A 27546-nucleotide genomic window follows, 5' to 3' on the forward strand; every position below is an offset into this window, starting at 1 on the left:
GCGGGTAAACAGTCATGGCCGACGAGGAAGACGCGCAGGACGCCGCGCGCGACATGGGCAACCACCTGCCGCTACTGCCTGGTACCGCCGTGGCGGGCGGGAGCCGCGGGCCGGAGCCGCGGGGGGCCGGGGAGGCGGGGGGGGCCGCGCCCAGCCCCCGAAAGCGGCGTCGGATCGGCCGCGTCCCGGGCGCCCCTCCCCTCGGGGCCGGGCCGCCTCTCGCCGCCCTGGGGTGCTCTGGGGAGGGGGCCGGGCCGCCTCCCGCCGCCCTGGGGTGCTCTGGGGAGGGGGCCGGGCCGCCTCTCGCCGCCCTGGGGTGCTCTGGGGAGGGGCCGGGCCGCCTCTCGCCGCCCTGGGGTGCTCTGGGGAGGGGCCGGGCCGCCTCTCGCCGCCCTGGGGTGCTCTGGGGAGGGGGCCGGCCGCCTCCCGCCGCCCTGGGGTGCTCTGGGGAGGGGCCGGGCCGGCTCTGGTCCCGCTCTCCCGTCTCCGCTCTGCGGCGAGCGGCTTCCGGGGCTGGGGGCGCCAGGCCCGCTTCTCGGCGAGGGGTGCGCGGCCGGGGCGCCCCGACTCTACCACGGTCGCGCGGCCGCCGAGCCGGGGCTGCCGCCGGCGTCTCCGCCGTGTGGCCTGCGCGGACGCCCTGTGGGAGCGCAGGCCGCGGCCTGGGGGTGCACGGGGCAGCCCGTCCGTGAGGGGCCCAGCGCGGCCGAGGCCGGGCCTGGCCGCGCGGTGCCCGGGGCAGCTCGCGGAGGCTGGCGGCCGCGGCCTGCGGCATGAGTCAGCCTGGCTTCCGCGGGCCCTGCCCGACCACCCCCAGCGCTGTCGGCAGCGAGCGGCGGGGCCGCGGGGGCCGCGAAGGGAAGCCCTGAGTGTCCGAGCGGTGGCGGGTCCGTGCCGGCTGCCGGGACGGCGGAGCGAGCCGCGGCGCAGCGGGGTGGGTTTAGCGAGTTAGGAGGAAGGCGGCCTGGAGGGGGACGAGGCGCGGCCGAAGCGGGTCAGGAGTGCGTTCAGGGAGCGCTGCGCCTTCAGGCTTCGCGTTGCGGAGGTAGCGCTGGGCCGGCCGCGCAGACTCCCCCGGGAGCCGGTGCCCAGCCCTTCCGTCCGCAGAGGGGCCCCGTGCCCTGGTGAGCCTGGTGCAGTGTCGCGCCCCGACTGCCTGCCAGCTCCACCAGTGCGCTCCGCCTCTGACGAGCCCCGCGGCCGGGGAGAGGTCCGGGACGGCTCCGTGCTGCCCAAGCTGTTCCGTCGCGGACCTCGCCAGCAGGCGCAGCGAGGGGCGATGGCTGTCTGTGTGGCCTCTGCTCTGTGACTTTGTGCACGGACTGTGCGGTGGGGAGAGGCCAGCCTTTCGTGGCCTCTGGCCTCTGACGACTAGGACCGAAGACAGCCCTGTGCCTGTGGGGTGTTCCGCAGCGGCTCGGCCCCTGCCTGGGACGGCCGCGGACGTCCCCGGAATTTCCCACTCGTTTCTTGAATTTTGCCTGAGGGACAAACCCCACCCCAAACCCAGAGCGAGAATCCCAGGTCTGGACTAGGAAGCTTGGCCGCGTGTGGACAGGCAGGCTCCCACGAGTTCCAGAAGTTCACAGAAAACAGTGGATTTCAGAGTGCGGGGTTTGCCCGAAGTCACCGGAAGTTTTCTGTGGACAGTCTGAAGCTCCGGCTGTAAGGGCAGCCCTGTCTCCTCCCTGTCACAGCTGACGGGACGCGTTCCAGTAGACGGCCTTGCCTCTCAATGTATGAACAGGAGGACGCTTTCTGACTCGGGGCCTTTAAGCTGGTGCGCTCATGCCAGCCTCAAGTCTGACATGAAACTCGTCAGGAAAGTTCCTACAGATATTTCATGTGTGAATAATGTGGTGCTGGGCAGACGTGAAGGCCTCCCTGCCGGGTGGAAGGACCTCCTTTCAGTGTGAATGACTGGGTTATCCGGCGTGCTGGATTTATTTTCTTCCATGTATGAGAACGTGTGGCTTGCTCACGCCGGCCGTTTTTCAGATGAGAGAACTAAGGTTTGCTCAGGTGTAATGCGTCATCATCTGAGGTTGGAAAGTTGATTACTGGCAGGAGAGAAGAGGAAAATGTCCTGTTAGAGGAACTTTAAATAACTGGTGCAGTTGTAGGCGTGACCCCGCTCCCCTTGAGTGTCGGCTGGACCTGGTGGTCCTGTCTGAGAGCACGAGAGGAGGAGAAAGGTGACCACCCTGGAGAAACCGGGCCGGTCCTCCCTGGCCCCGCTGATGAAGGCTGGCGCCAGCAGGCACAGGGCGGGGTTTCAGCTGCCCCTCACTCTGTCCTCCTGCCCCAGACCGCCCCGCCCTGCTGCTGGGAAGTGAGCCCACACGGCACTCAGTGCTCTGCGGAGTGCCTGGCCCCGCCCCTCAGCTGCCTCAGGGCCCTGCAGACAAGCAGAGCCAGCCCAGCCCAGAGGAGGCTGGAGGGCGGAACTGGTGGAGTGGCTGTCTCGGGTGGGATCCTGGACAGAACAGGGGGATCAGGACCTCTGAATGGTGTGTTTAGCTCAGCACGTAGTGATGTGTCGCCGTGGTCCCTTAGCCGTGGCGGTGTTCCCCGTAAGGCGCTAACTGTGTGGGGAAACGGACATTCTGCACTGTCTTCACAGCTCCTGTGTGAATCTTACACTGGTTTACAGTCGGAGTTGATTAGAAAACTAGATAGTGGGGGGGGGGGGCAGTCCATGCTGCACCCCCCCCCCCCGCTGCTCCGTGTGTGCAGGTGGCAGGGGTGGGTAGCGTGTAGAAGAGCCCTCTTCTCAGGAAGGAGCTCCGTGTTTGAAAGCAGCACAGCTGACCTTTTCGTGCACACAGTGTTTTTCTTATCTACTTCAGCAGAGAGTGAGGATGAAGATGAGATGGAAGTTGAAGACCAGGACAGCAAAGAAGCCAAAAAGCCAAACATCATCAATTTTGACACCAGTCTGCCGACATCCCACACGGTATGTAGCTCTGGAACGGTGGGTCTCACTGCAGCTGTGCATTCGACCGGCAGGTCCCTGAAAGCCAGAGCGTGCCCTCGGCCTCCCCGGTGTTGCCCGTGTTGCCCGGCGCTGGGAATCGGGGCTGGGCCTCGGACGCCCCCTGTGGAGCAGCGTCCTGCTGCATCCTGCTGCCTGGGGCCTGGGAGGAGTTTGCACCGTGGTGCTGTCTGGGCAGGCGCCGTTCCTCTCCACGGGAACATTCTGTGGCCGCCTGTAGTATTTGGACTTGGAGAAGTCTCTTCTCTTCACCAAAATAGAAGACTGTGAATGAAGCCTGCTCTTGAACTTGAGTGAGGCGTGCAGAGCTGCAGGTCTCCCCTGAGTAAGAGTCGGACGCTCGTGCACCAGCTGATGGACGTGCATGTGTGTCTCCCTCCGACCGCTCTCGGTGCGGGCGGCGTCCCGCTGACACTGCGCCGCGCTGTCTTCCCCAGTACCTGGGCGCTGACATGGAGGAGTTCCACGGCCGGACCCTGCACGACGACGACAGCTGCCCGGTGATCCCGGTGCTGCCGCAGGTGGTGATGATCCTGATCCCCGGGCAGACGCTGCCGCTGCAGCTCTCGCACCCTCCGGAAGTCAGCATGGTGCGCAGCCTCATTCAGAAGGACCGCACCTTTGCCGTTCTCGCCTACAGGTGAGGCGCGGTGTGCCGACGTGCCCTCTGGGCCGGCAGCCGAGGCTGGTGGCTGCCCCTCTGGGAGAGGCTGTGTGGGGTCAGAGCTTCAGGTGCAGCTTTTCCACAAGCTCGTCTCCCCCCCTCCCTGAGGCGTCCGTCCTGAGTTGTTTCCTTACAGACCACCTGGGGGGGACGCGGACCCTCAGCAGGCACACAGGAGGCCCCCACCCCAACACGGCCCAACACACCCCAACACGGCCCAGCACAGCCCAACGCGGCCCAACACGGCCCAATACACCCCAACACGGCCCAACACACCCCAACACGGCCCAGCACGGCCCAACACGCCCCAACATGGCCCAAAGCAGCCCAGCATGGCCCAACGCGGCCCAATGCGGCCCAGCACACCCCAACACGGCCCAACGCGGCCCAACACGGCCCAACACACCCCAACATAGCCCAATACACCCCAACACACCCCAACACGGCCCTACACGGCCCAACACACCCCAACACGGCCCTGCTGGTAGAGGTGCAGAAACGCAGCTCTAACAAAGCAGAGAATGTTTGGCCTGGGAAATGGTTTAAACTCCCAGTACTAGGCCATCTGCAGTGAGTAGAAATCTGGTCTTTGCCTCAAGTATTGAGCTTTGCCGTGGTGCAGAACTGGTGAGGGCTGACCGCTCTGCGTTATTTTCCCGGGAGTGCTTGTTTTGCCAGCCTTGCATGTTTTCAAGTCAGATGCTCACCACTGCTTTTACCGTTCACTTTGGAAGTAACGTGCAGGAGAGGGAAGCCCAGTTTGGAACCACAGCCGAGATCTACGCCTATCGAGAAGAACAGGACTTTGGCATTGAGATAGTGAAAGTGAAAGCGGTCGGCAGACAGCGGTTCAAAGTCCTGGAGCTCAGGACTCAGTCAGACGGGTAAGGAGCGCCGCCTCTGGCCTGTCTGTCTCCTGGTGTGTGGCTCTTCTCTCCCTGGGCTTCCAGCCTGGCCGTGCTTCAGCGTCTCCTGGAAGTCCCCAGGCTAGAGAAGCTGAGGTGAACCCACGCTGCAGCCCAGAGAGAGGTTTAACCCGGCGAGGCTGCAGCAGGTGGCAGTGGCTTCCAGGTGATGCTCCGCTCCAGGTTTGAGAACGGCAGTGGGAGCCCAGAGGGAAGTGGCGTTTGGGATGGAGGGCTCGGTGCGGAGCGTCAGAGGCGGGAGGCCGGCGGCTGCTGAGCTGGCTGTGCCGTCTGCACGCTCAGTGCCCGGCTCAGATGCTGGCGTGGTGACCGCCCGTGAGCACTGGTCTCCGCACCAGTAAGCTTCGGCAGCCACGCTGTGCCAGCAGTTACTATTTTGGTTTTTTCACACGGTCAGGGAGAAGGGTGAGGTGTGGGTCTCCCGTGAAGTCTCGCTGCTGAGTCCTGGTGACTTGGTCTCTGGCCCATAGCCAGAGTTGAAGATCAGTCAGACCCCTGCATTGCGCGGGCAGTTTCTGAACACAAGGGAGCGCAGACTTGGTTTCTGTTTGAGCCTGAGACGTAAAAGGGGGCGAGCCACGTAAGGGCAGGAGTGTTTGCAGGATGCTTAACGCTCGTGAGTGATGGGACAGCAGACGGGGCTGGCAGCGGAGCCCAGGTGTTGCCCACATCCTTCGCTGTGCAAACCTTGGTGGCCCTGGACGCATTGTGCACCCCTGCACGGCTCAGCTGTTCAAGAGCAGGGACAGAAGTCTGTGTTCTGCAGTTAGGGCCACATTGTTTGCTCCTGTGGATTTTACCTACAGTTCTGTTTAAGTTGTGTGTGTGTGTATTCGCACATATATGTATTTATTTATTTGAAAGAGTTAGGGAGAGAGGTCTTGCATACGCTGGTTCACTGCCCAATGACCACAAACGCCAGGGCAGGGCCAGGCCAGAGCCAAGAGCTAGGAGCTTCATCTGGGTCTCCCTGTGGATGGCAGGGCCCAGACACTTGGGCCGTCTTCTGCGGCTTTTCCCAGGCCCTTAGCAGGGAGCTGCATCAGAAGTGGAGCAGCCAGGGCGTGAACCGGCACCCACATGGGATGCCGAGGTCTCAGGAGGTGGCTTTCCCTGCCAGGGCACAACGCTGGCCCTGCGGCTCCATTTTTGAAGTATGTTCTGTCTGCATACGTAGGTTATTCTGAATGTTCGTCACGACCGCATTCCAGAAACCACAGAGGACGGTTGACTTGGGAAGAGTGTGTTTCTCAGCATGGTGTCTGCCGTGGACAAGGTCTGGTCCGAGGCAGTGCTGGGCGGTCACCTCCGGACGCAGGTCGAGGACTACACGTTGGCCTAGTGAAGACTGGCAAGGGCTTGGTCAGCGCAGGGGCGGGGCCGCGTGTCCCCATTTGAAAGGCCTCAGTGTGGGCGTGTTTCCCTGGCTCCACTGCCCTTGGGCTCCCGTGACCAGTGTCACTAGAGACAGTGAAATGAGAGAGACTGCTCTCTTCCCAGGCACCTAGGTGGTGACTGCAGCTACTGCTCTGTGCCCTGTGCAGTGCACGCACGGGTGTGTCACATGTCCACACTGTCCCTGTCTGGGGGACGCTTACTGCCACTTTCTAATCTTCGCCAAGTTGGCCTCCTCTAAATACATGGGTTTTTGGAAGAAAAAGTTAATAGGAAAATATAGAAGGATGGTAAGGAGTCCGACAGTGTCCTGTGGAGAGGAAGAGGGGTCGACATTGGATTAGGAGATGAGGATTGTGGAGAAAGTGGAATGTGGGCAGCACAGGAAGTCCGTGTGCCCTGCACATCTCAGCTGTCTGTAAGCCTGGCCCCTCGTTTCCTGGAGCTGGAGAGGCGTGTCTGAGGTGCTCTGCAGGTTGTAGCCGGCCATAGGCTGCTGCCCGTCGTCGTTCCGGTGTGGCTACAGCTCACACGTCCAGACGTCTGGTCTGTCCTTAGCGAGAGCTTCTGGAGGTAGACCTGAGATGACTGGCTGCGGAGCCCTGTGGATTCCTGTAGCTCTTTTTCCACTATCAGAGTTTCTGTCCCGAACTTGAAAGCAGATTTCTGTCTCAAGTTAATGCTCATTGAAGCATTTTGTATTGCACTGGTTTTTTTTTTAGCAGTTGTCCAAGTTATGTCATATAATCATGAAAAGAGCTGCCCTAAGCAATTTGGGGAAAAAAACAAAACTAGAATCTGTTAGAAAACCCAGCTGCTGGGAGCAGAGGCAGCTGTGCCGTGTGTATAGCCATCCTGGGTCAGGACTTGCGCCACAGCGTGCGTGAGGTCATCCTCAGGGAGTCTCAGGAGGTGGATGGGTAAAGCCAGGCGGGCCTCTTGCAACTCCTGCAGGGTGGTGTGTGCTGCACCTTAAGAGTAGGGTCATCAGGTTGTTTGTTTTCCTGTATCAGGTGAAGAAAATGGAGATTTTGGTTGTTTTTAAATACAGTAATGCAAGAACGTTTCACTACAGTCTGGACATAGTAACTTAATAAAGATTTATTAGGCAGAGTTAGAGAGAGGGAGAGACGGTGGGAGAGGTCTTCCAAACGCTGGTTCACCCCCTGAATGGCTGCTACAGCTGGAGCTGGGCAGGTCCAAAGCCAGGAGCCAGGAGCTTCTTCCCGGGGTCCCACATGGGTGCAGGTGGGCCGTCTTCCACTGCTCTCTCAGGCCATTAGTGGGGAGCTGGGTTGGAACAGGAGCGTCCAGGACGCACATGGGCACCCACAGGGGATGCTGGTGCTGCAGGCAGAGGTCCAGCCCGTTCCTCCACAGTGCTGGCCCAGGAAGGAGCTCCGGATGGAATGCAGTTAATATGTGAGTCTGATCTTGCCATGAAATTAAACCGAGGTATTGTCACACTGAGCCATTTTCATGTGATAAATAGGTGAAAATATTGGAATTTCATGTGGAAGTTCTTGTGACTGCAGATAACAAAGCCGACACTGTCAGGCTGACAGAGTCAGATTCCTGACAGTGTGTGCCCAGCTCTAGCGAGTGCCTCCTAGGGGCAGCCTTTCTGTTGGCATCAGTTCCTGACGGTGTAACTGTGTCTCGCAGAGTATCACGAGAGTGAGACCTTATAGAATCTTTAAGTAAAAAAAGGTAAAAAAAGGTCGTGCGTGTTTTGCTCCTTTGCATATTCAAGGTAAATTGTTGAGAATGAGAAAGTGACTCGTGGAAATAAACGCCACATAGCATGATCTAGTTTGTTTTGACTCATTGTGTAAATGGGTTCTTGATTTTCTCTGCCTTCTCTTTGATCCCTGGGCTGGTTGGTGTCTGAGAAAGGACGGGTGGGCAGTGGGCATAGAGGATGGAGACTGAGAGGGGTGGGATGTCTGGGATAACAGAAACCAATTTCATTTGGATTTGTTGCTGATGTTTTCTGAACCTGTGTTACATTTGTAGGCTCTGTATTTATCCAAAAAGTGAAGGTCTCCCTGTCCGTTCCGCAGAGACTGAAAATCTGTACCTTAGGTTATCTGTGGTTTTGACTTTTTATCATTTATGATACAGTTATTTCTGAAAATTTCTTGTATTACAACATCAGCATTGATGAATATGTTTAAAAAGTAAAACCTTGAAAATGTTAGTACTTAGAATTACTCTCATTGTTTAGAAACGTAGAGCTTGAGTCAGTTTATCTTAAAAATGAACACCATGCTTGGTTCTCTTTATTTTAGAATCCAGCAAGCTAAAGTGCAGATTCTTCCCGAGTGTGTGTTGCCTTCAACCATGTCTGCAGTTCAGTTAGAGTCTCTCAATAAGTGCCAGATATTTCCTTCAAAGCCCGTCTCGTGGGAAGACCAGTGCTCGTATAAATGGTGGCAGAAATACCAGAAGGTGAGAAACTAACTTTTTATGCTTCCTCGTAAGTGAAGACAGCTCGCTTCTCCCCTGTGTTAAGAAAGGAACAGAAGCCGCCCCGGGGTCCAGGCCCCGCACCTTCTGTGGCAAGGTCCCGACCTCACAGCTTGTGCTCAGTGGCGTCACACAGCCTCCGGCGCGCTGCCTGTCCTGCCTCGCGGTTTGCGTTAACAGCTCAGGCTGCCGAATTCATGGGGGCCCCTGCTGAGCCCGTGTCACCCGAGGGGTGGCCGTGCAGAAGCAGAGTGCGCACCCCTTCTCTAGACCCAGAGCCAAGTGTCCTCATGGCGTTTGACGGCTCGCACACGTGGGCTGGCACAGAGGCGCTCCTGAAGAGGTCTGGGCTGGCCACGCTATTTCCTTGTGGCGAGACCACAGCTGAGCGAGCCTCTGTCTGCTCATTGGTGAGCCCTGGGGTTTAAGCAGGAAATAGTCAGGAGTTACCGTTTCTGATTCCAGCCTGAAGGAGAAGAGCACTGGTCTCTCAAGCAGAAGAAACAGCTTTTGGAGGGTTATCTTTTCAAAATGTGAAAAGATGGCTGCCATCACAACTTAGAAATCTTGTGTTAATGGAATACTGAGGTACTGAGGGCATTAAGTTCTGATGTCAGCATCAAATCCTAAGTTTTTTTTAACTTTTGTGTTTTATTATTTTTTTAGTTAAAGGCAGAGTTGGGGGTGGGGACAGAGGCGAAGAGATGCGCCTTCTGTCCTGTGGTTCCTTCCCCACATGGCTGCACTGCTCAGCACTGAGTCAGGCTGAGCCCGCAGTCGGGAACTCCACCTGGGCCTCTCAGGTGCACGGCAGGGGCCTACGCACTTGGCGCATCTTCTGCGACCCGCCAATCTGAAGTGGAGCAGCCGGGACTTGAACCAGCAAGGCAGCGACGTAACCTGCCGCACCAGTGTCGGCTGCTAGGATCCTCACTGGATGTCAGCATAGAGAACTGGAGCAGGGTCTCTTCCTCTGGTCAGTGCACCTGCACTTTCATCCCTTGGGTTTCCAGGGAAGACGCGGCCGTGTGCTCGCTGCAGGGTGTCGGGCTGCTCCAGGTGTGCGTGTGTGTCGGCAGGCAGCTGTCACGTGTTCTGGTGTGTGTCGGTAGGCAGCTGTCACGTGGCGTAGTGCGTTTAATCCGTGTTTATGTGAGGATTCTAATAAACACGGAAGCAGACTGCGTGCAAATTCCCGGCCCACACTGAGACTCAAGCAGGGAGGGTAGGCAGAACTGACACCCGCTGAGCGTCAGGAAGCCTCTACAGCCGTGCAGTGCTGCTGTCCCCGCCCGGGCACCAGGATCTTAAACACTGCACCTGTGTGTCACAGAACACTGGGGAATCTGACTTGTCCACGATCTTTTTTTTTTTTTTTTTTTTTTTTAAGATTGATGTATTTCATTTGAAGTACTACAGTTCTTCCATCCGCTGGTTCTTTCCCTGAATGGCTGCGATGGCTAGAGCCGGGCCAGGCCAAAGCCAGGAGCTTCATCCAGGTCACCCACGTGGGTGGCAGGAACCCAAGCACTTGGGCCACGTTGCGCTGCTTGTCCCAGTCCACGAGCAGGGAGCAGGGAGCAGGGCTGGAAATGGAGCAGCTGGGACACAAACCGGAGCTCGTGTGGGATACCAGTGGTGGCTTTGCCCATTACGCCACAATGCCAGTCCCTCCGATAATCATTCAATTGTTTGATACCAGTTTGTCACAGCTGCTGTGTCAGTAGGTCACTCCAAGGAGTGGTGTTGGGATTTGTGAAGGCACGTGTGTTGGGCCTGGCTCACACGGCAGGACGGCTGCGTGAGGGTGTGCAGTTGCGTGTTCCAGTCACTGGGCAGTTCTGGCTGGAGGCGATGACAGTGTGACTGAGGTCGTAGCTCTCCCTCCCCAGGGCTGGGTTTAAGAATTCTCGGAGGTCTGCGCAGGTTCTGAGCACAGGGTGACGGTGACCGTGGTCACCCTGTCCTGAAGCACCTCAGCTGGCTCACCTTGCATCCAGAGTTAGCCCTCGCAGCCGCAGAGCTGAGGGACACACACAGGACAAGGTGCTCGCTCCCTCCCAGTCCTTCTGGGCTGTGGGACAGAACCCTCAGGTACTTTTGTGTGCAGAGTTGCTGAGGGCAAACGGGCTGCTAAGGGGTGAGAGAGGGGCAGATGACGTCATCCTACATAGTTTTCAGATTGTTTTTGTTGTTGGTGGTGTTTTAATTTTTTTTTTTTTTTTTTTTTTTTTTTTTTTTTTTTTGACAGGCAGAGTTAGAGAGAGAGGTCTTCCTTCTGTTGGTTCATCCCCCAAATGGCCACTGCGCCGATCTGAAGTCAGGAGCCAGGTGCTTATCCTGGTCTCCCATGGGGTGCAGGGCCCAAGCACTTGGGCCATCTCCGCTGCACTCCCGGGTCACAGCAGACAGCTGGCCTGGAAGAGGGGCAACCAGGACAGAATCCGGCACCCCGACCGGGACTAGAACCCGGTGTGCTGGCACCGCAGGCGGAGGATTAGCCTAGTGAGCTGCGGCACCAGCCCAGATTTAGTTTTAAAAGGGTTCTGCTGCCAAACTTTGTGTAGTTTCTGAGTTCTGAAGACTGGGATCTGGATCACACGGCCGGGAACATGGCCAGGTGTTCTGTTGTGAACTCCTGATGACCAGTGTTCTGACTGAGAGAGCACTTGGAGGCGTTCTGTGCCTCCCCGGGGGTGGCGGGTGGCCCGGGTCGTCGGGGCTCCGTGAGTAGTGTGCTGTCTCCAGGTTTGCCTCCCACTGCCGTCAGCTGGACTCCACGCTCCGCAGGCTTGGGCTCTGTGACGGAGTTTGTCGGGAGCGAGATCTCCGGCTGAGTTCGGCCTCTGCTAGAATTCACGGCAGTGTGGGGCAGTGCACACATGTCCCCATGTCTGAGGAGCAGTGCGTGGACAGGCTGGCCACCTGATTCTGGCTTGCTCAAGGCAGCAGAGTCGCCGCACAGGTTCTCAGATCCCCTTGGGACGCAGGAGTGTGTCCTGCACAGACGTGCCCAGTCAGTGCTGGCGCTCCGTGCACCACTTCTGACACTGCCGCTGGGAGCTGCACTGCTGCCCGGTGACCGAGTCGGGTCACTGAAGCTTCTAGAGGTGCTCTTGTGAGGGACAGAGGAGACTCAGGAGTCCCACGTCTCCAGTGACCAGGGAACTAGGCCACTTGGACAGGGACTCTGGACATCCTCTCTGCCTGCAGACCCTCCACCCTGTGACCGCAGTTGAAAAACCCTCTCTGCCTTCTCACCCATCACAGTGCTGTTCACTGGGTTTGCTGTAGAGATTCAGAGGGAGGAATTTACCTGAGAGACAGAGAAGGAAAGACAGGCTCTTCCTGCTCACTCCCACATCCAGCAATGGCTGGGGCTGGGAAGGGCTCACGCCAAAGCATGGAACTCATTCTTTTATTTTTTTTAAAGATTTATTTATTAATTTCAAAGGCAGATTTACAGAGAGAGGAAGCAGAGAGAGAGGTCTTCCATCCGCTGGTTCACTCCACAACTGGCTGCAAGGGCCAGAGCTGCACCAATCCGGAGCCAGGAGCCAGGAGCTTCTTCCAGGTCTCCCGTGCAGGTGCAGGGCCCCAAGAACTTGGGCGTCCTCCACTGCTTTCCCGGCCTACAGCAGAGAGTTGCATAGAACGCAGAGCAGTCAGGGCTCGAATCGGCACCCATATGGGATGCCGGCACTGTAGGGCGGGGGCTTTACTCACTGTGCCACAGCGCCAGCCCTGGGAACTCATTCCTGAGTGTCAACCACTTGAGCCGTCACTGCCACCTGCCAGGGCCTGCATAAAAGCCTGCCCTGGTCAGTGGTGTTAGCCTGTCTGCAACATGACCTCAGTGTGCCAGCGCATCCTCCCCGTGACCTCAGTGTGTGTCAGCACCCTCCCCGTGACCTCAGTGTGTGTCAGCACTGTCCCTGTGACCTCAGTGTGCCAGTGCACCCTCCCGTGGCCTCAGTGTGTGTCAGCACCCTCCCGTGACCTCAGTGTGTGTCAGCACCCTCCCCGTGACCTCAGTGTGTGCCAGCACCCTCCCCGTGACCTCAGTGTGTCAGCGCATTCTCCCCGTGACCTCAGTGTGTGTCAGCACCGTCCCTGTGACCTCAGTGTGCCAGCGCACCGTCCCTGTGACCTCAGTGTGCCAGCGCACCGTCCCTGTGACCTCAGTGTGCCAGTGCACCCTCCTGTGACCTCAGTGTGTGTCAGCACCGTCCCCGTGACCTCAGTGTGTGTCAGCACCCTCCCTGTGACCTCAGTGTGTCAGCGCATTCTCCCCGTGACCTCATTGTGTGTCAGCACGCTCCCCGTGACCTCATTGTGTGTCAGCACGCTCCCCGTGACCTCAGTGTGTGTCAGCACGCTCCCCGTGACCTCAGTGTGTGTCAGCACGCTCCCCGTGACCTCAGTGTGTGTCAGCACGCTCCCCGTGACCTCAGTGTGTGTCAGCACGCTCCCCGTGACCTCAGTGTGTGTCAGCACCCTCCCGTGACCTCAGTGTGTGTCAGCACCCTCCCTGTGACCTCAGTGTGTCAGCGCACCCTCCCGTGACCTCAGTGTGTGTCAGCACGCTCCCCGTGACCTCAGTGTGTGTCAGCACGCTCCCCGTGACCTCAGTGTGTGTCAGCACGCTCCCCGTGACCTCAGTGTGTGTCAGCACGCTCCCCGTGACCTCAGTGTGTGCCAGCACCCTCCCGACGCACACCGCCTGCTTCCGCAGTGCAGAGCCCTCCCTACACCTACTCCACACAGGCCCCTGTGAGAGGGACTGGTGCTCGCTCTCTTTGGGCTCTGAGGTTACTCGCTGCTCCTGCCGGTCTGGCCCTGCTGGGCAGGGAGAGGCTGAGCCCTCGGTGGGGGGGGGGGGGGGGGGACAGTGCCCTCCCACCTGCTCTCCAGGACTTTAGAGGTTGCTCAGGGAGAGACAAAGACTGTGATTTCTTTCCTCTTCCTTGTGTGGACGGATCCATTCTGTCTGGGACGTTTCGCTCTGCACGCGATTCTTGGGTCTGTGTCAGTTCAGAGCCGTGCTGCTGTCTGGAGACTGTGCCCTGAGGAGGGCTCGTCTGACCACGTGGTCCCCACAGAGGACCCTGTGCCCAGGTGACTGGTGAAGGCAGCGGCGTGGGCGAGCTGGGTCAGAGTTCCTCCTGGTGCCCGCAGCCAGTGGTCGCCGCTTGCCTTTATCTTCACTTCAGGAGTTCTCTGCTCAGGAGGTGTGGTGTTTCTTGCTGTGTGAAGTGCTTGGCCCACTTCCCACGCTGAGCGGGGCCCGTGGTCTCTTCTGCCACGCGGATTTCATGACTTCTCTGTGGGAAGCTCCGGTCCGTTTGGAGTCGATGCTGGTGCGTCGGGTCCATCCTGGTGCGAATCTGTTTTTTCCAGGTGGCACCCACTGCGCCATTACTGTTTTCTGAAACATCTGCCTCTGAAGTGCCGTCGAGACCCTGTGCTGAGCACCTGCTGGGCTGCACTGTGTTTGCCAAGCATCCTGCTGACAGCTGCCAGTCTCATTTTGTGACCCCCTTTCTTACATTTCCATGGCACGCAGTGATGAACTTTTCCTCACGGTTTCAATGTCTGCTTACGGTGTTTTGTTTACTTTTAAAGATTTTTTGTATTTATTTGAAAGGCAAAGTTACAGGGAGAGAGAGGGACAGAGAGAGAGGTCTTCCATCCACTGTTTTGTTCCCCAGATGGCTGCAAAGGCCAGGCTGGGCAGACCGAAGCCAGGAGCTTTTCCCTGGTCTCCTGTGTGGGTGCAGGGCCCAAGCGCTTGGGCCATCTGCTGCTGCTTCCCCAGGCACATCAGCAGGGAGTCGGGTTGGAAGTGGAGCAGCTGGGACTGCAACCGAAGCGCATATGGGATGCTGGCGTCACAGGCGGTGGCTTTACCCGCTGCGCCACAGCGCCGCTCCCTGCTGTGGTCTGCAGGTGCTAGGCTCTGAGAGCCAGGGGCTTCCTCGGGCAGGCTCTGTGTGCACCTGCCTTGAGCTGACGAGCCTCGGGGTGGGCAAAGGGCCTGTGTTGCACTTCCGTTCTTGGTGTGAAGCAGGCCTCTGGTAGAGGAAAGGAGGACGCACGCTGCTGGTGGTGACGTGTCTGGGTGCGGTCCTTCTGCCGCTAGGCTGCTGTTGGGTTTACTGACAAGGAGCGCCTGCAGTCAGCGCGCAGAGGGAATCCTGAGAGTGAGCGAGCTCTGTGCTCAGCTTTCCCTGCCACCGTTCCGGCTCCCTGCACGTCACAGACCCACCTGAGGGCGCCGCACGTTTCCTGAACGCCCTCCTCGGGAGGTGGAGCTGAGGCCATGGTCATGGTGACGGCGCTTACAGGTGGGGACTGTGCTGGCTGTCATGCGGTCAGCATTGTTGCTGGGGCGGTTCTGCCCAGTGCTGTGAGTCCTGTCCCAGGTGCAGAACCCCCCTCAGTCAGCGCTGGACGCCCAAGCCACTGGTCAGCACTGACGCTGTCTTGGAGTTTTCTGTAGTAAGTCGTGGTGTTTATGGACTGGAGCGGTGTCGCTGGATTGCTAGAGCTCATCTGTGCTACCAGACACCAGACGAGAGATGCCCGCTGTGCTGAAAGCCAGCTGGGACTCGAACTCGAGACTGCTGTGGGGACTTAAGTTCTGTGTTTTTGGTGTGGTTGTCTTCGCTTTGTATGATGAGCTGAGCCAAGCACACTGCACACAGTGAGGCAGCAGTGAGCTTCTTGAATTGACGTCATCAGTTAGAGTGTCAGGGTCAATCAGGTGCGCTGTAGGGCGGAGCCTGGGACCTAGACCCAGCAGTCGCTTGCTCGCGGGCGGAAGCTGGCCCAGCCTGCACACCCTAGTCTCTTCATGGCTGGCACTCATTGATTGTTGGATGAGTTGTTTGGACATCTTTATAGTGACATAGATGTCAAGTGAAATAATTCTGTGTACTTTTCATACTACAAAAGTGATCATTCTAACAAATAAAAGTAGTTCGTAATGTCTTAATTGGGATCAGCCAGACTGAAACTGTGTGTGAGATTTTTGTCATTTTGTGATTCTCAGATTACTGAGCTGCTTCCCAGGGAAACGTGAGCTTGCAGGGCAGCAGTGTGGGTCGGGTCCCTTGTTACTTTCCTGACACCAGCGCTCCCATCTTCACGGTGGGAATGGCAGGCCGGCGGCTGTGACCCTGGGCAGGACACCCCCCCTCCCCGCCTGTTCCCACGTCTCTAAAGCGGAGGTAATCACAAGTCCAACAAGTGTTCTTGGAACTTGTTCGAAATCCTTGGGCCAGTGTCGCAGCTCACTAGGCTAATCCTCCACCTGCGGCGCCAGCACTCCGGGTTCTAGTCCCAGTTGGGGCGTCGGTTCTGTCTCAGTTGCGCCTCTTCAGTCCAGCTCTCTGCTGTGGCCAGGGAGTGCAGTGGAGGATGGCCCAAGTGCTTCGGCCCTGCAACCCATGGGAGACCAGGAGGAAGCACTTGGTTCCTGGCTTCAGATCGGCGCAGCATGCCGGCCATAGCAGCCATTTGGAGGGTGAACCAACGGAAGGAAGACTTTTCTCTCTCTCCCCCACTGTCTTTACTCTGCCTGCCTGCCAAAAAAAAAAAAAAAAAAATCCTTGGCAGATGTTAGTGGCTGCCACTGCTATGACCAGGTAGGTGTGCCCGCGTTAATTCTGTAACTGAACTGGACAGTAAGCCTTAGCATTAGATGTCTTTTGTTGGAGGTATGCAGGGCGGGCCCATGTCAGCTGGAATCACTCCTGAGCAGGTTTTGGGAGGCCACTGTGTTTTCAGATCAGTCCGTCCTCTCTGGTGTAGCAGTTTCTGAACCTCCGGAAGTAAGTTCGTGTGCCTTGAGAAGCAGCTCCAAGGTCAATACCTGGGCCTCCCCTTGCCCAGCGTCCCTGGGAAGGCTCGAGTCTGAACTTGTCATACTGTTGGCTGAGCTGGGGGAGCCCTGGGTGTGATGTGGACGGCAGGGTGGACAGCGCCGCCCCCACCCTCCCTCTCTGCCCAGTCACTGGGGTCACACGCAGGACTAGGTCGTCCCTCTACCTGGCTGCAGCCCCCCTGCCACTCTTCTGCTCTCCTGAGTCCCTTCTGACTTTCCTCTTTGCCTCCGGTGTTGTGCCCCTCACGTGTCAGCCTTGGCACACTGTGGGATTGGGTTTTTGAGAAAACTGGACACTGTGTATTCTGGCCCATGTGGTGGTTCTGGGTTGCTGTTACAAAGGTCTCCTCGCCCACCCTGTATTCCTGTTGACTGATGTCCAGGCTGTTCCCTGTTGGCTGCTCTTAATAGCACTGATGCAGTGTAGCAGTTCAGGCGTACTTTGTGTCCCTCACACTTGTCTCAGATATTTTGGTTGTTTTTGCACACCTTTATGACGCGTCATGTACCAGGAGGAAACAGACTGGAGATGTTCTGTCCACCGGGTCACTCCCAGATGTTGGCAGTGGCCAGGGCTGACCAGTCCAGTCTGATTCTCCCACACGGCAGCAGGGCCCAGGTGTCTAAGCCGTCACCTGTGCCTGTAGGTCATCAGCAGGAGCTGGGATTCACAGCGGGCTGAGCTTGGACACTGAGAGGGGTGCAGAGTCCCAAGGGGCACTGAAGCCACTGTGCCACACACCTGCCCTACACGTTTGTTCTTGGAAACTGAGCTTTGGGTTAGTTAAGATTTGTTTATTTGAATCTCAGAATTACAGAGAAGAAACTTCCATCCGCTGGTTCACTCCCCAATGGCTGGGCCAGGCAGAAGCCAGGAGCCAGAAGCGCCATCCAGGTCTCCTTTGGGTGCAAGGGCCCGAGTACACGGGCCATCTGCTACTTCCTCACACGCATTAGCAGGGAGCTGGAGCGGAAGCAGAGCAGCCAGGACTCAAATCAGTACCCATAAGGGTGCCATCGCAGCACACGGTGGCTGGGTTTCATTTTTTAAAATTTATTTTTAAGGTTTATTTTCTTGTTTGAAAGGCAGAGTTACAGCGAGCAGCGGTGGGGTGGGGTGGGTGTGTGTGTGTGTTCCATCCGCTGGTTCACTCGCCAGATGGCCGCAGCGGGTGGAGCTGCACTGATCCGAAGCCAGGAGCTTCTCCCATGTGAGTGCCGGGGCCTTCCCACTGCTCTCCCAGGCACTGCAGAGCTGGGTCCCGGCAGTCAGTGCCGCGTCCCCCGTGAGCTTACAGTGGCACCGAGAACTGCCTCTGCCCAGTGACCTCCCGGTCCTCACAGCTGTGATGCGGAGGCAGACAGAGCTAGGCAAGTGGGGTTATCCAACAAAAGTGTAGAATGTAAAAGCTTACAGAATGATGTCAATACTTGTATGCAGCTGTACGATATGGTTAAGTATTTTCAGAGATTATAAAATTAGTGTTTGTTAAGAAAGCAGTGGGGGCTGGCACTGTGGCGCAGCAGGTTAATGCCCTGGCCTGAAGCACCGGCATCCCATATGGCACCAGTTCTAGTCCCAGCTGCTCCTCTTCTGATCAGCTCTCTGCTGTGGCCTGGGAAAGCAGTAGAAGACGGTCCAGGTCCTTAGGCCCCTGCACGCACATGGGAGACCTGGAACAAGCTCCTGGCTCCGGATCAGCGCAGCTCCGGCTGTTGTGGCCATCTGGTGAGTGAACCAGCAAATGGAAGACCTTTCTCTCTTTCAAATAAATAAAATATTTAAAAAAAAAAAAAAAGGCAATGTTGACTAAACTGAGGGTAGCCCAGTGTTGACTAAATTGAGGGTAGCCCCGTGTGCGCAGGGGTGGCCGAGGCCTCCACTTGGGAGCCCTGTGGCTTGCTCACTGGCTCGCGTGCAGCAACCCGTCCTGGAAGCTCGTTCAGGGGCCATGTTGACCTTGACTTTGCCATGTTTCTGCTCCTTCCCCATGGGCGGCTCTGCTTGGGTACCTGGGTGTTTGGGATTGGACTGCTGTGGCCTGCAGTGTCCAGCACAGTGACACAGGTGTGTGTGTCGAGCACCAGGCTACACCATACAGCCTGGGTCTGGTGTAGGCTGTGCGAGCAGGGAGCTGTGTACACACACACACACGCTGTGCTCTTAGCATGCTGAGGCCACACCCCCCATTTGTGGTGCGGTGCTGAGCGGTTGCGTAGGTGTCAGCGTACGAATGTGCTGTTGCCAGACTTAGCCATGCTGACTTCAGGTTAGAGAACGTTCCCGTAGGTCAGTCGTTTCCTCGTGTTCTTGTTGCTACTGGACTTCTTTTTTCTCTTTTCAGAGAAAGTTTCATTGTGCAAATCTGACTTCGTGGCCTCGCTGGCTGTACTCCTTGTATGACGCTGTAAGTAAGTTTCCTTGAACGCCTGCGTCTCCGGGCATGTCGTAACCAAGCGTGGATCACCCAGAGCTATTTTACTCTCAGAACTAACACCCTTGGTTACCTGTGAAGTAGAGCAGGCGGCACTCAGATCCTGCTGGGAACGGGGGCCCACCCTGGGTTTCTCCACAGTTGCTTGTTGTCTGTGACTTAGAGACGTCAGGGTGTTTCATGGATTTGAGATTTTGCTGGGTCAAGTGGGAATCACGCTGAGAATAAGAGGGTCCTCACGATGGTTTGGTTTTGATTTTCTCTAAACAAGTTCACTGCATTTCTGCTCCTCACTAGCCTACTGCCTGAGGCATACACGAGGGGTGGGTCCTGCACCCAAGTTACCCATGAGGCACTGCCTGTGTGCAGACTTCGCTGCAGGGCAGACGCGGGGAGGACCTGAGAAGAGTGGTGGACGCTGGGTTTGAGCTCAGGTGCCGTCCTGTATTCTGCGGCCCGGGGCAGAGTTGTTCCCTGAGCACCTGGCTGCTAGGGAGAGCAGCTCTGCTGTGTCCGCGAGGCAGCCTCCTGGGAAACTGAACAGAGGGCTCCGAGCACTTGGGACGGTGACCCTGGGCTCTGCTGGCAGCAGCTTCCGAGCCTCCCACAGACAGTGCACAGAGTCTTAGAGGACACTCACAGGCTGTCCGGGCGTCTTCAGGACCACCACGAGGAGACGCGGGTGGCTGAGGACTTGGGAGCTGAGAAGCTGATGGTCAATTCTGATAGGCTTGTGAATTTATCTTGGCTTCTTTCAAACAAGGAAACGCTTATGGATAGAATCAAGAAACAGCTCCGTGAATGGGATGAAAATCTAAAGGACGATTCTCTTCCTTCAAATCCAATCGGTATGAAGCTTGTGGTGTGTGAAATACATTGTTTTTCACGGATTCGGGAAAGCACACGCATTTCCTTTGCCAACCGAGTTAACGTGTGGTAAAGCTCGTGTGGAGTCCTCCGGCTCTTTACGGGCCAGTTCCTGGACTTCGCGATTTGTAAAATAAATCCAAGTTCATGTGTAGTTTAAATGACATTTGCAAAAACAAGTGTGGGAAATTAAATGTGCATTGTGGAAGCCCTGTGAAGAGGGGGCTGTTTCCTGACTCAAACCTGTGAACTCTACCGTGTCTTCTAAGATTTTTCTTACAGAGTAGCTGCTTGTCTTCCTATCGACGATGTATTAAGAATTCAGCTCCTTAAAATCGGCAGCGCTATCCAACGACTTCGCTGTGAGCTCGACATCATGAATAAAGTGAGTGCGTGCGTGTGCGTCAGACTGTGACAGCTTACGGCTCAGCTCCCAACACACGGAGCAGCCAGCGTGAATGCACTCCCTGCCCGCGTGCACATTATCCCAGAGGGCAGTCATCCTTCAGTCTGAAAGGAGAGTGACGCAGATAGAGACGTTTTGATCAGCTGTCATTACAGGAGAATGATAATTTTCTCAACTTTGTTTTTAGTGTACTTCTCTTTGCTGTAAACAATGTCAAGAAACAGAAATCACCACCAAAAATGAAATATTCAGGTAAAGACTTTTATTTTCAGTGATTTCTGGATGTATTTCCCACATCCTGAGTATTCAGTGTTGGGCACGGTCCTCTTCCTGGTGGGTGATGGAGGGGCCTGTGCACAGGAAGTGACCCCCCACTCCCATCCTTCCTGCTGGCACTGTGGTTTGAGCAGGGCTTAGCTCTGCAGAGCCCCTGGTTCCACTGGAAGTCTAACAGCCCCGCATATCAGAGGAGAGCTGCTGACAGTGGACAGTCCAGGCTTCCGGCTCCGCTGTCATTCATTCTGGTTTCCTGTGGGTTTTTTCAGTTTATCCTTGTGCGGGCCGATGGCCGCCTACGTGAACCCCCACGGCTACGTGCACGAGACTCTCACCGTGTACAAGGCTTGCAACCTGAACCTGATTGGCCGGCCTTCTACAGAGCACAGCTGGTTTCCTGGGTAACACCTTACTGCTTTAAATCCCAGAGTGCTAAGCAGAACTGCTACAGTTATAATTAAAGACAGTGTAGGACACAGCACAGACAGCTGGACACTAGCCACGCTCCTGAAGTCAGGGAGAAGGAGGAGTGCAGCTGATGACCTTGCGACCTGGGGACCCAGTCTGTCCTCTCAGCCGTAGATGGTGGGAGGGAGGCACTTGTGACTATGCATGTAGGGCTTAAACCTCAAGTTCTCCTGTGAATACCACCATGAGGGCTGTGCAGCTAGGGGAGGACTGGCAAGGTCAGTGACCTCACGTGCCAAGACCGCAATCCAGGAGGAAAGCCCTCTTAACAAGGTGGCTCCTAATAGAAGTGGCAGGAAGTTAAGTACAGCTTAAGAGGTTTGTGGGAAAACGAAATTACACATAACAGATTGCAATACAGATGAGAAAACCTTTGGGCTCAGAGAATGCAGAGCTCCTAAATCCTCTGCAGCTCGGCTGATGCATGTAGTAGGCTTGGGATCAGAGACGTGTGTGCGTGGCTGACCGCTCTTAACTTTGCAGGTACGCCTGGACGGTTGCTCAATGCAAGATCTGTGCGAGCCACATCGGATGGAAATTCACAGCCACCAAGAAAGACATGTCGCCTCAGAAGTTCTGGGGTTTAACTCGATCCGCTCTGTTGCCCACAATCCCAGACACTGAGGATGAGCTGAGCCCAGACAGGGTGATCCTTTGCTTGTAAACAGAGGCGGTAGGGGTGGTGTTCGCAATCAGATCTGCTGTCTCCCCTAGAGCGTACGGTTACGTCAGCACACTTGGGACAGACAGATGCACTCCAGGCACACACGAGACCCTACCTACGTAGCTCGGGGCCGTCGTCCGGTGGGCTCTGCTGTGCTGGGCAGGAAGAGATGGCTCCGTGTTGCTGTAGACAGCCAGGGTAAGCCAGGTGCCAAGCACAAGGTGTGTCCCTTCTGGAAGGCAAGGTGACAAATGCTGTTTTAAATGGACTTCTTTTTCAGTTTCCTTTCGCTTGTCTGATACTAATTTGTAAATTTTGAAAATACTAAAGAGTAAGATATGTCATGTGAACCCCCAAATAAAGTTTCCATTTCCTGTGTTGGTTAGTGACAGCACAGCACCCGTCCCAATGACAGCCCTGTTTATTGTCTGTAAGTCAGCTGTTAAACCTGAACCTGTTCTTGGAAAGTCATGTGAAATACTGCTCTTACAGGCTGTGTCACACCCTAGCTGCTTCACACACTGACCAAAAGATCCCACCAGGAAAAATGTTGATTCAAGTACAGCATCAGGACGACACTAGATGGTCCTTTCTGCCCTCAGAAGGCTGTGCTGGGCGGCCCTGGCGGTCAGTCTGCAGTGTGCGGTACCACTTCCAGGGCTCAGTGGCCGATGCCCTCTACTAGCACCTGCTAATAAAATGTTCACTCCCTCCAACGCACGTGTGTTACTTACAGGTGTGATTCAGACCAGCAGTCGCCCGCGGCCCCCGTTTTAGGCCCCTACAGGCAGACCTTAGAGAGACATCGATACGAAGGCACTTCAGGACGTCCCTGTCACCTGGCTGTGAGAACTGTCTGCTGCCATCAGCACTGCCTCACGCATAAGCAAACACAGCTTGTGAAAAGAGCTTGAACTTTTTGCACGGAAATAGCCCCGTACTTTGACCTGCATCTTCCCTTGAGCTTTCTGAAGCCCTCTCACACATGCCTCCTGGGATGAGGGCCGCAAGCGAAGCCCCTCGTTGTTGACTTCCCTCAGGAGCCTGGACGCAGCTTGCTGGGCTCCATCCTGCTGTGGGAGCTCCCCCACGGGCACGGGGTCTCACACTCTACTTCCCTTCCAGGTTTACATCTATTGTGCAGGTGAGCTAAGAGCTCACCACACGGTGCCTACATAAGCTCAGTGGCAAACCTGAGTAAGCGTGTCAAACAAGGATCAGGTTCAGTGATGTCTGTCCCGCGAGAGGAGGCGGGCGTGCAGAACCTCGGCTCCCCAGCCGAGCGCCGGGCTGGGCAGAGAGCAAAGTGGTTCTTACCAGGCCCCTTCCGGCGGCGGGCGCCCTCAGCCTTCCGTCTTCCTGATGGAGCTGAGCAGCTCCTCCTTGTCCATCTGGTAGCCGCTCTTCTTCCACTGGGCTCGCAGCTGCTGCAGGAGCGCCCCGATCTCTCTTCCCGAGGAGACGCCCTCCTTCCTGAGGTCATGGCCGCTCACGGGGAAGGGGGGCACGGACCAGCCCCGCATCTGCTCCAGCAGCCCGTGCTCGCCCTGGTACTTGAGCAGCTCACAGACGCGCGCAGCAGCATCCGGCTCCCTGCACTGGCCACACACGAGAACGCCGCTGAGTCACGCGCTGGGGCTGCCACGGTGCACCCGCCACGCCGCCCACCGCGCACCCACCACGGCCGCTCCCACACTGGCTGTGCACTCACGTCTATGACGAAGTCCTGGTACGGCCGCAGTGACTCGGAGCTGTCGGCTGCTCTAACTAAGTCCTTCCTGTTTTTAACTATAAACAAGCCAAGGTTCTTCTCTTCCTTTGAAATCTTCAACCTCAAATCCAGTTTGGTGACATCATCTTGTGCTTTGAATAACGAGGCCAAGACTGTCATTGGCTTCGGTGAAAAGCCTTCAACGTTCTTAGTGACTTTGTTAAATTCTTCTAAACTCGCATTGGCAGGTAAACCTGTAGGGACAGAGGCGTTTTCCACCTGTTTCTAGAGGGAACCAGTGTTTGTGCCGAAAGGCATGTGGCTGGACACAATGCTGGTCCAGTCTGCTACACCCCAAATGAACCACCGCTGCCTCCGTGCTGTCCTCTGCCGTCACGCTCAAAACCTAGAGGAGGCCAGCGCTGCGGTACGGCGGGTAAAGCTGCCGCCTGCAGTGCCGCCACCCCATATGGGCGCCAGTTCGAGTCCCGGCTGCTCTTTGCTATCGCCTGGGAAAACAGTAGAAGATGGCCCAAGTCCTTGTGCCCCTGCACCCACATGGGAGACCTGGAAAAAGCCCCTGGCTTTAGCCTGGCACAGCTCCGGCCATTGCAGCTGACTGGGGAGTGACCCAGCAGATGGAAGACCTCTCTCCCTCTGCCTCTTCCTAACAGGCCTGCCTCAGCAGGCGGCAGCGGGCACGTGGTGTCACTCGCGAGGGACCCTCTCCCGTCACCACTCCTGAGTGTGCTGCAGCGTCAGGTGACAGCACCCCATCCCCAGTGTAACCTCTGAACCACCACTGTTTTGGGGGTGCTGACTGAAACCTCCCTGGAGCTTGCCTACGTGAAGCTGTTATGAACGTGCCTGAAGCACTGTGTGTGACCCCTGGACGACGCAGTGGGCAAACAGCCTTTTTAGATCACAACCTGACCCCAAAGTCTGGTGTCTTGTAAAATGTCCCATGTCGGGGCCGGCGCTGTGCCTCACTAGGTTAATCCTCTGCCTGCGGCGCCGACATCCCATATGGGCACCGGGTTCTAGTCCTGGTTGCTCCTCTTTCAGTCCAGCGCTCTGCTGTGGCCTGGGAGGGCAGTGGAGGATGGCCCAAGCCCCTGCATGGGAGACCAGAAGAGGCACCTGGCTTCGGATCGGCACAGCGCCAGCCGTGGTGGCCATTTGGGGAGTGAACCAACAGAAGAACGCCCTTTCTGCCTCTCTAACTCTGCCTGTCAAAAAAAAAAAAAAAGTCCCACGTCCCCACTACAAATTCCTCAACTACATGACGCAGACACTGTCGACTAGTGGTTTACACGGCGGCCTCACCGATGTGCGGGGCCACGTGGAGATCGTAGATGAGGTGAACCAGGTGATGCACGTGCCTTCCGGTCAGAATCTTCTTCAGCTCCACCCAAATCCTCTCCCCAGATATTCCGGCCAGGCCGTGTGCGTTCTCTGCGATTGCTTCCAAGGTCTCGGGATCATGCTCCCCGGGTTTCTCCACGACTCTGCCGTAAAACCTACAGGAAAGCATCTTTGCGGTGACTGGCTGTTACCGAGAGAACACAGGGCGCCCTGAGCCGGCTGCTACCCCCAGGACACGTGTGCTGACACGGGGCGCCCTGAGCCGGCTGTTACCCACAGGACACGTGTGCTGACACGGGGCGCCCTGAGCCGGCTGCTACCCCCAGGACACGTGTGCTGACACGGGGCGCCCTGAGCTGGCTGTTACCCACAGGACACGTATGCTGACACGGGGCGCCCTGAGCCGGCTGCTACCCCCAGGACACGTGTGCTGACACGGGGCGCCCTGAGCTGGCTGGTACCCCCAGGACACGTGTGCTGACACGGGGCGCCCTGAGCCGGCTGCTACACCCAGGACACGTGTGCTGACACGGGGCGCCCTGAGCCGGCTGCTACCCCCAGGACACGTGTGCTGACACGGGGCACCCTGAGCCGGCTGTTACCCACAGGACACGTATGCTGACACGGGGCGCCCTGAGCCGACTGCTACCCACAGGACACGTGTGCTGACACGGGGCGCCCTGAGCTGGCTGGTACCCCCAGGACACGTGTGCTGACACGGGGCGCCCTGAGCTGGCTGGTACCCCCAGGACACGTGTGCTGACACGGGGCGCCCTGAGCTGGCTGGTACCGACAGGACACGTGTGCTGACACGGGGTGCCCTGAGCCGGCTGCTACCCCCAGGACACGTATGCTGACACGGGGTGCCCTGAGCCGGCTGCTACCCCCAGGACACGTGTGCTGACACGGGGCGCCCTGAGCCGGCTGCTACCCCCAGGACACGTGTGCTGACACGGGGCGCCCTGAGCCGGCTGCTACCCCCAGGACACGTGTGCTGAAACGGGGCACTCTGAGCCGACTGCTACCCACAGGACACGGGGCGCCCTGAGCCGGCTGGTATCGACAGTTCACGTGTGCTGACACGGTGCGCCCTGAGCCGGCTGTTACCCACAGGACACGTATGCTGACACGGGGCGCCCTGAGCCGGCTGGTACCCCCAGGACACGTATGCTGACACGGGGCGCCCTGAGCCGACTGCTACCCACAGGACACGTGTGCTGACACGGGGCGCCCTGAGCCGGCTGCTACCCCCAGGACACGTGTGCTGACACGGGGCGCCCTGAGCTGGCTGTTACCCACAGGACACGTATGCTGACACGGGGCGCCCTGAGCCGGCTGCTACCCCCAGGACACGTGTGCTGACACGGGGCGCCCTGAGCCGGCTGCTACACCCAGGACACGTGTGCTGACACGGGGCGCCCTGAGCCGGCTGCTACCCCCAGGACACGTGTGCTGACACGGGGCACCCTGAGCCGGCTGTTACCCACAGGACACGTATGCTGACACGGGGCGCCCTGAGCCGACTGCTACCCACAGGACACGTGTGCTGACACGGGGCGCCCTGAGCTGGCTGGTACCCCCAGGACACGTGTGCTGACACGGGGCGCCCTGAGCTGGCTGGTACCCCCAGGACACGTGTGCTGACACGGGGCGCCCTGAGCTGGCTGGTACCGACAGGACACGTGTGCTGACACGGGGTGCCCTGAGCCGGCTGCTACCCCCAGGACACGTATGCTGACACGGGGTGCCCTGAGCCGGCTGCTACCCCCAGGACACGTGTGCTGACACGGGGCGCCCTGAGCCGGCTGCTACCCCCAGGACACGTGTGCTGACACGGGGCGCCCTGAGCCGGCTGCTACCCCCAGGACACGTGTGCTGAAACGGGGCACTCTGAGCCGACTGCTACCCACAGGACACGGGGCGCCCTGAGCCGGCTGGTATCGACAGTTCACGTGTGCTGACACGGTGCGCCCTGAGCCGGCTGTTACCCACAGGACACGTATGCTGACACGGGGCGCCCTGAGCCGACTGCTACCCACAGGACACGTGTGCTGACACGGGGCGCCCTGAGCCGGCTGTTACCCACAGGACACGTGTGCTGACACAGGGCGCCCTGAGCCGACTGCTACCCCCAGGACACGTGTGCTGACACGGGGCGCCCTGAGCCGGCTGTTACCCACAGGACACATGTGCTGACACGGGGCGCCCTGAGCCGACTGCTACCCCCAGGACACGTGTGCTGACACGGGGCGCCCTGAGCCGACTGCTACCCCCAGGACACGTGTGCTGACACGGGGCGCCCTGAGCCGGCTGTTACCCACAGGACACATGTGCTGACACGGGGCGCCCTGAGCCGACTGCTACCCCCAGGACACGTGTGCTGACACGGGGCACCCTGAGCCGACTGCTACCCCTAGGATACGTGTGCTGACACGGGGTGCCCTGAGCCGGCTGCTACCCACAGGACACGGGGCGCCCTGAGCCGGCTGGTATCGACAGTTCACGTGTGCTGACACGGTGCGCCCTGAGCCGGCTGTTACCCACAGGACACGTATGCTGACACGGGGCGCCCTGAGCCGGCTGCTACCCCCAGGACACGTGTGCTGACACGGGGCGCCCTGAGCCGACTGCTACCCCCAGGACACGTGTGCTGACACGGGGCGCCCTGAGCCGGCTGTTACCCACAGGACACGTGTGCTGACACAGGGCGCCCTGAGCCGACTGCTACCCCCAGGACACGTGTGCTGACACGGGGCGCCCTGAGCCGGCTGGTACCCACAGGACACGTGTGCTGACACGGGGCACCCTGAGCCGGCTGGTACCGACAGGACACGTGTGCTGACACGGGGCACCCTGAGCCGGCTGGTACCGACAGGACACGTGTGCTGACACGGGGCACCCTGAGCACGCCCGACCACGGAGATAGCGCGCTAGACACAGACAGGATGGCTCTTCATGAGGTCAAGCACAGCACCTAACCATCCAGGTGGGGTGCACGCTCACTCCGCTGTGAGGAC

At 58.0% G+C, this 27546-nt stretch overlaps 2 protein-coding genes across 16 annotated transcripts in view; one reads left to right on the forward strand and one right to left on the reverse strand.

Annotated features, from left to right (window-relative positions):
- Positions 1-21862, forward strand: CRBN (cereblon). 6 transcript variants are annotated; one of them, XR_016214511.1, is made up of 12 exons: positions 1-81; positions 2850-2956; positions 3433-3635; positions 4394-4543; positions 8272-8431; positions 9116-9425; positions 18683-18745; positions 19536-19620; positions 19909-20024; positions 20233-20297; positions 20591-20722; positions 21273-21862. XR_016214511.1 is itself a non-coding variant. In XM_051831908.3 (11 exons), exons 1-11 carry the CDS (start codon positions 15-17, stop codon positions 21451-21453), a joined length of 1329 nt encoding a protein of 442 aa, XP_051687868.1. In that variant the 5' UTR covers positions 1-14; the 3' UTR covers positions 21454-21862. The 6 variants fall into 6 exon arrangements, 2 of the variants coding, with proteins under 2 accessions (XP_051687868.1, XP_051687869.1); XR_016214512.1 differs by having other exon boundaries at positions 2853-2956; XM_051831908.3 differs by lacking the exon at positions 9116-9425.
- Positions 20293-27546, reverse strand: part of TRNT1 (tRNA nucleotidyl transferase 1) — a 20134-nt gene continuing 12880 nt past the window's right edge. For all 10 annotated transcript variants that reach the window (XM_089305676.1, XM_008273607.5, XM_089305678.1 and 7 more), the window contains 4 exons: positions 24491-24684; positions 23165-23418; positions 22771-23051; positions 20293-21685 (listed from right to left, as the gene is read on the reverse strand). In XM_089305676.1, the coding sequence (XP_089161802.1) occupies positions 22797-23051; positions 23165-23418; positions 24491-24684 (703 nt within the window). In that variant the 3' untranslated portion in view covers positions 20293-21685; positions 22771-22796. The remainder of the gene's footprint in view (positions 21686-22770; positions 23052-23164; positions 23419-24490; positions 24685-27546) is intronic.

This window comes from Oryctolagus cuniculus, chromosome 10 (assembly GCF_051225735.1).
Source record: "Oryctolagus cuniculus isolate XC-2025 breed Fujian yellow rabbit chromosome 10, ASM5122573v1, whole genome shotgun sequence".
NCBI lineage: Eukaryota > Metazoa > Chordata > Mammalia > Lagomorpha > Leporidae > Oryctolagus > Oryctolagus cuniculus.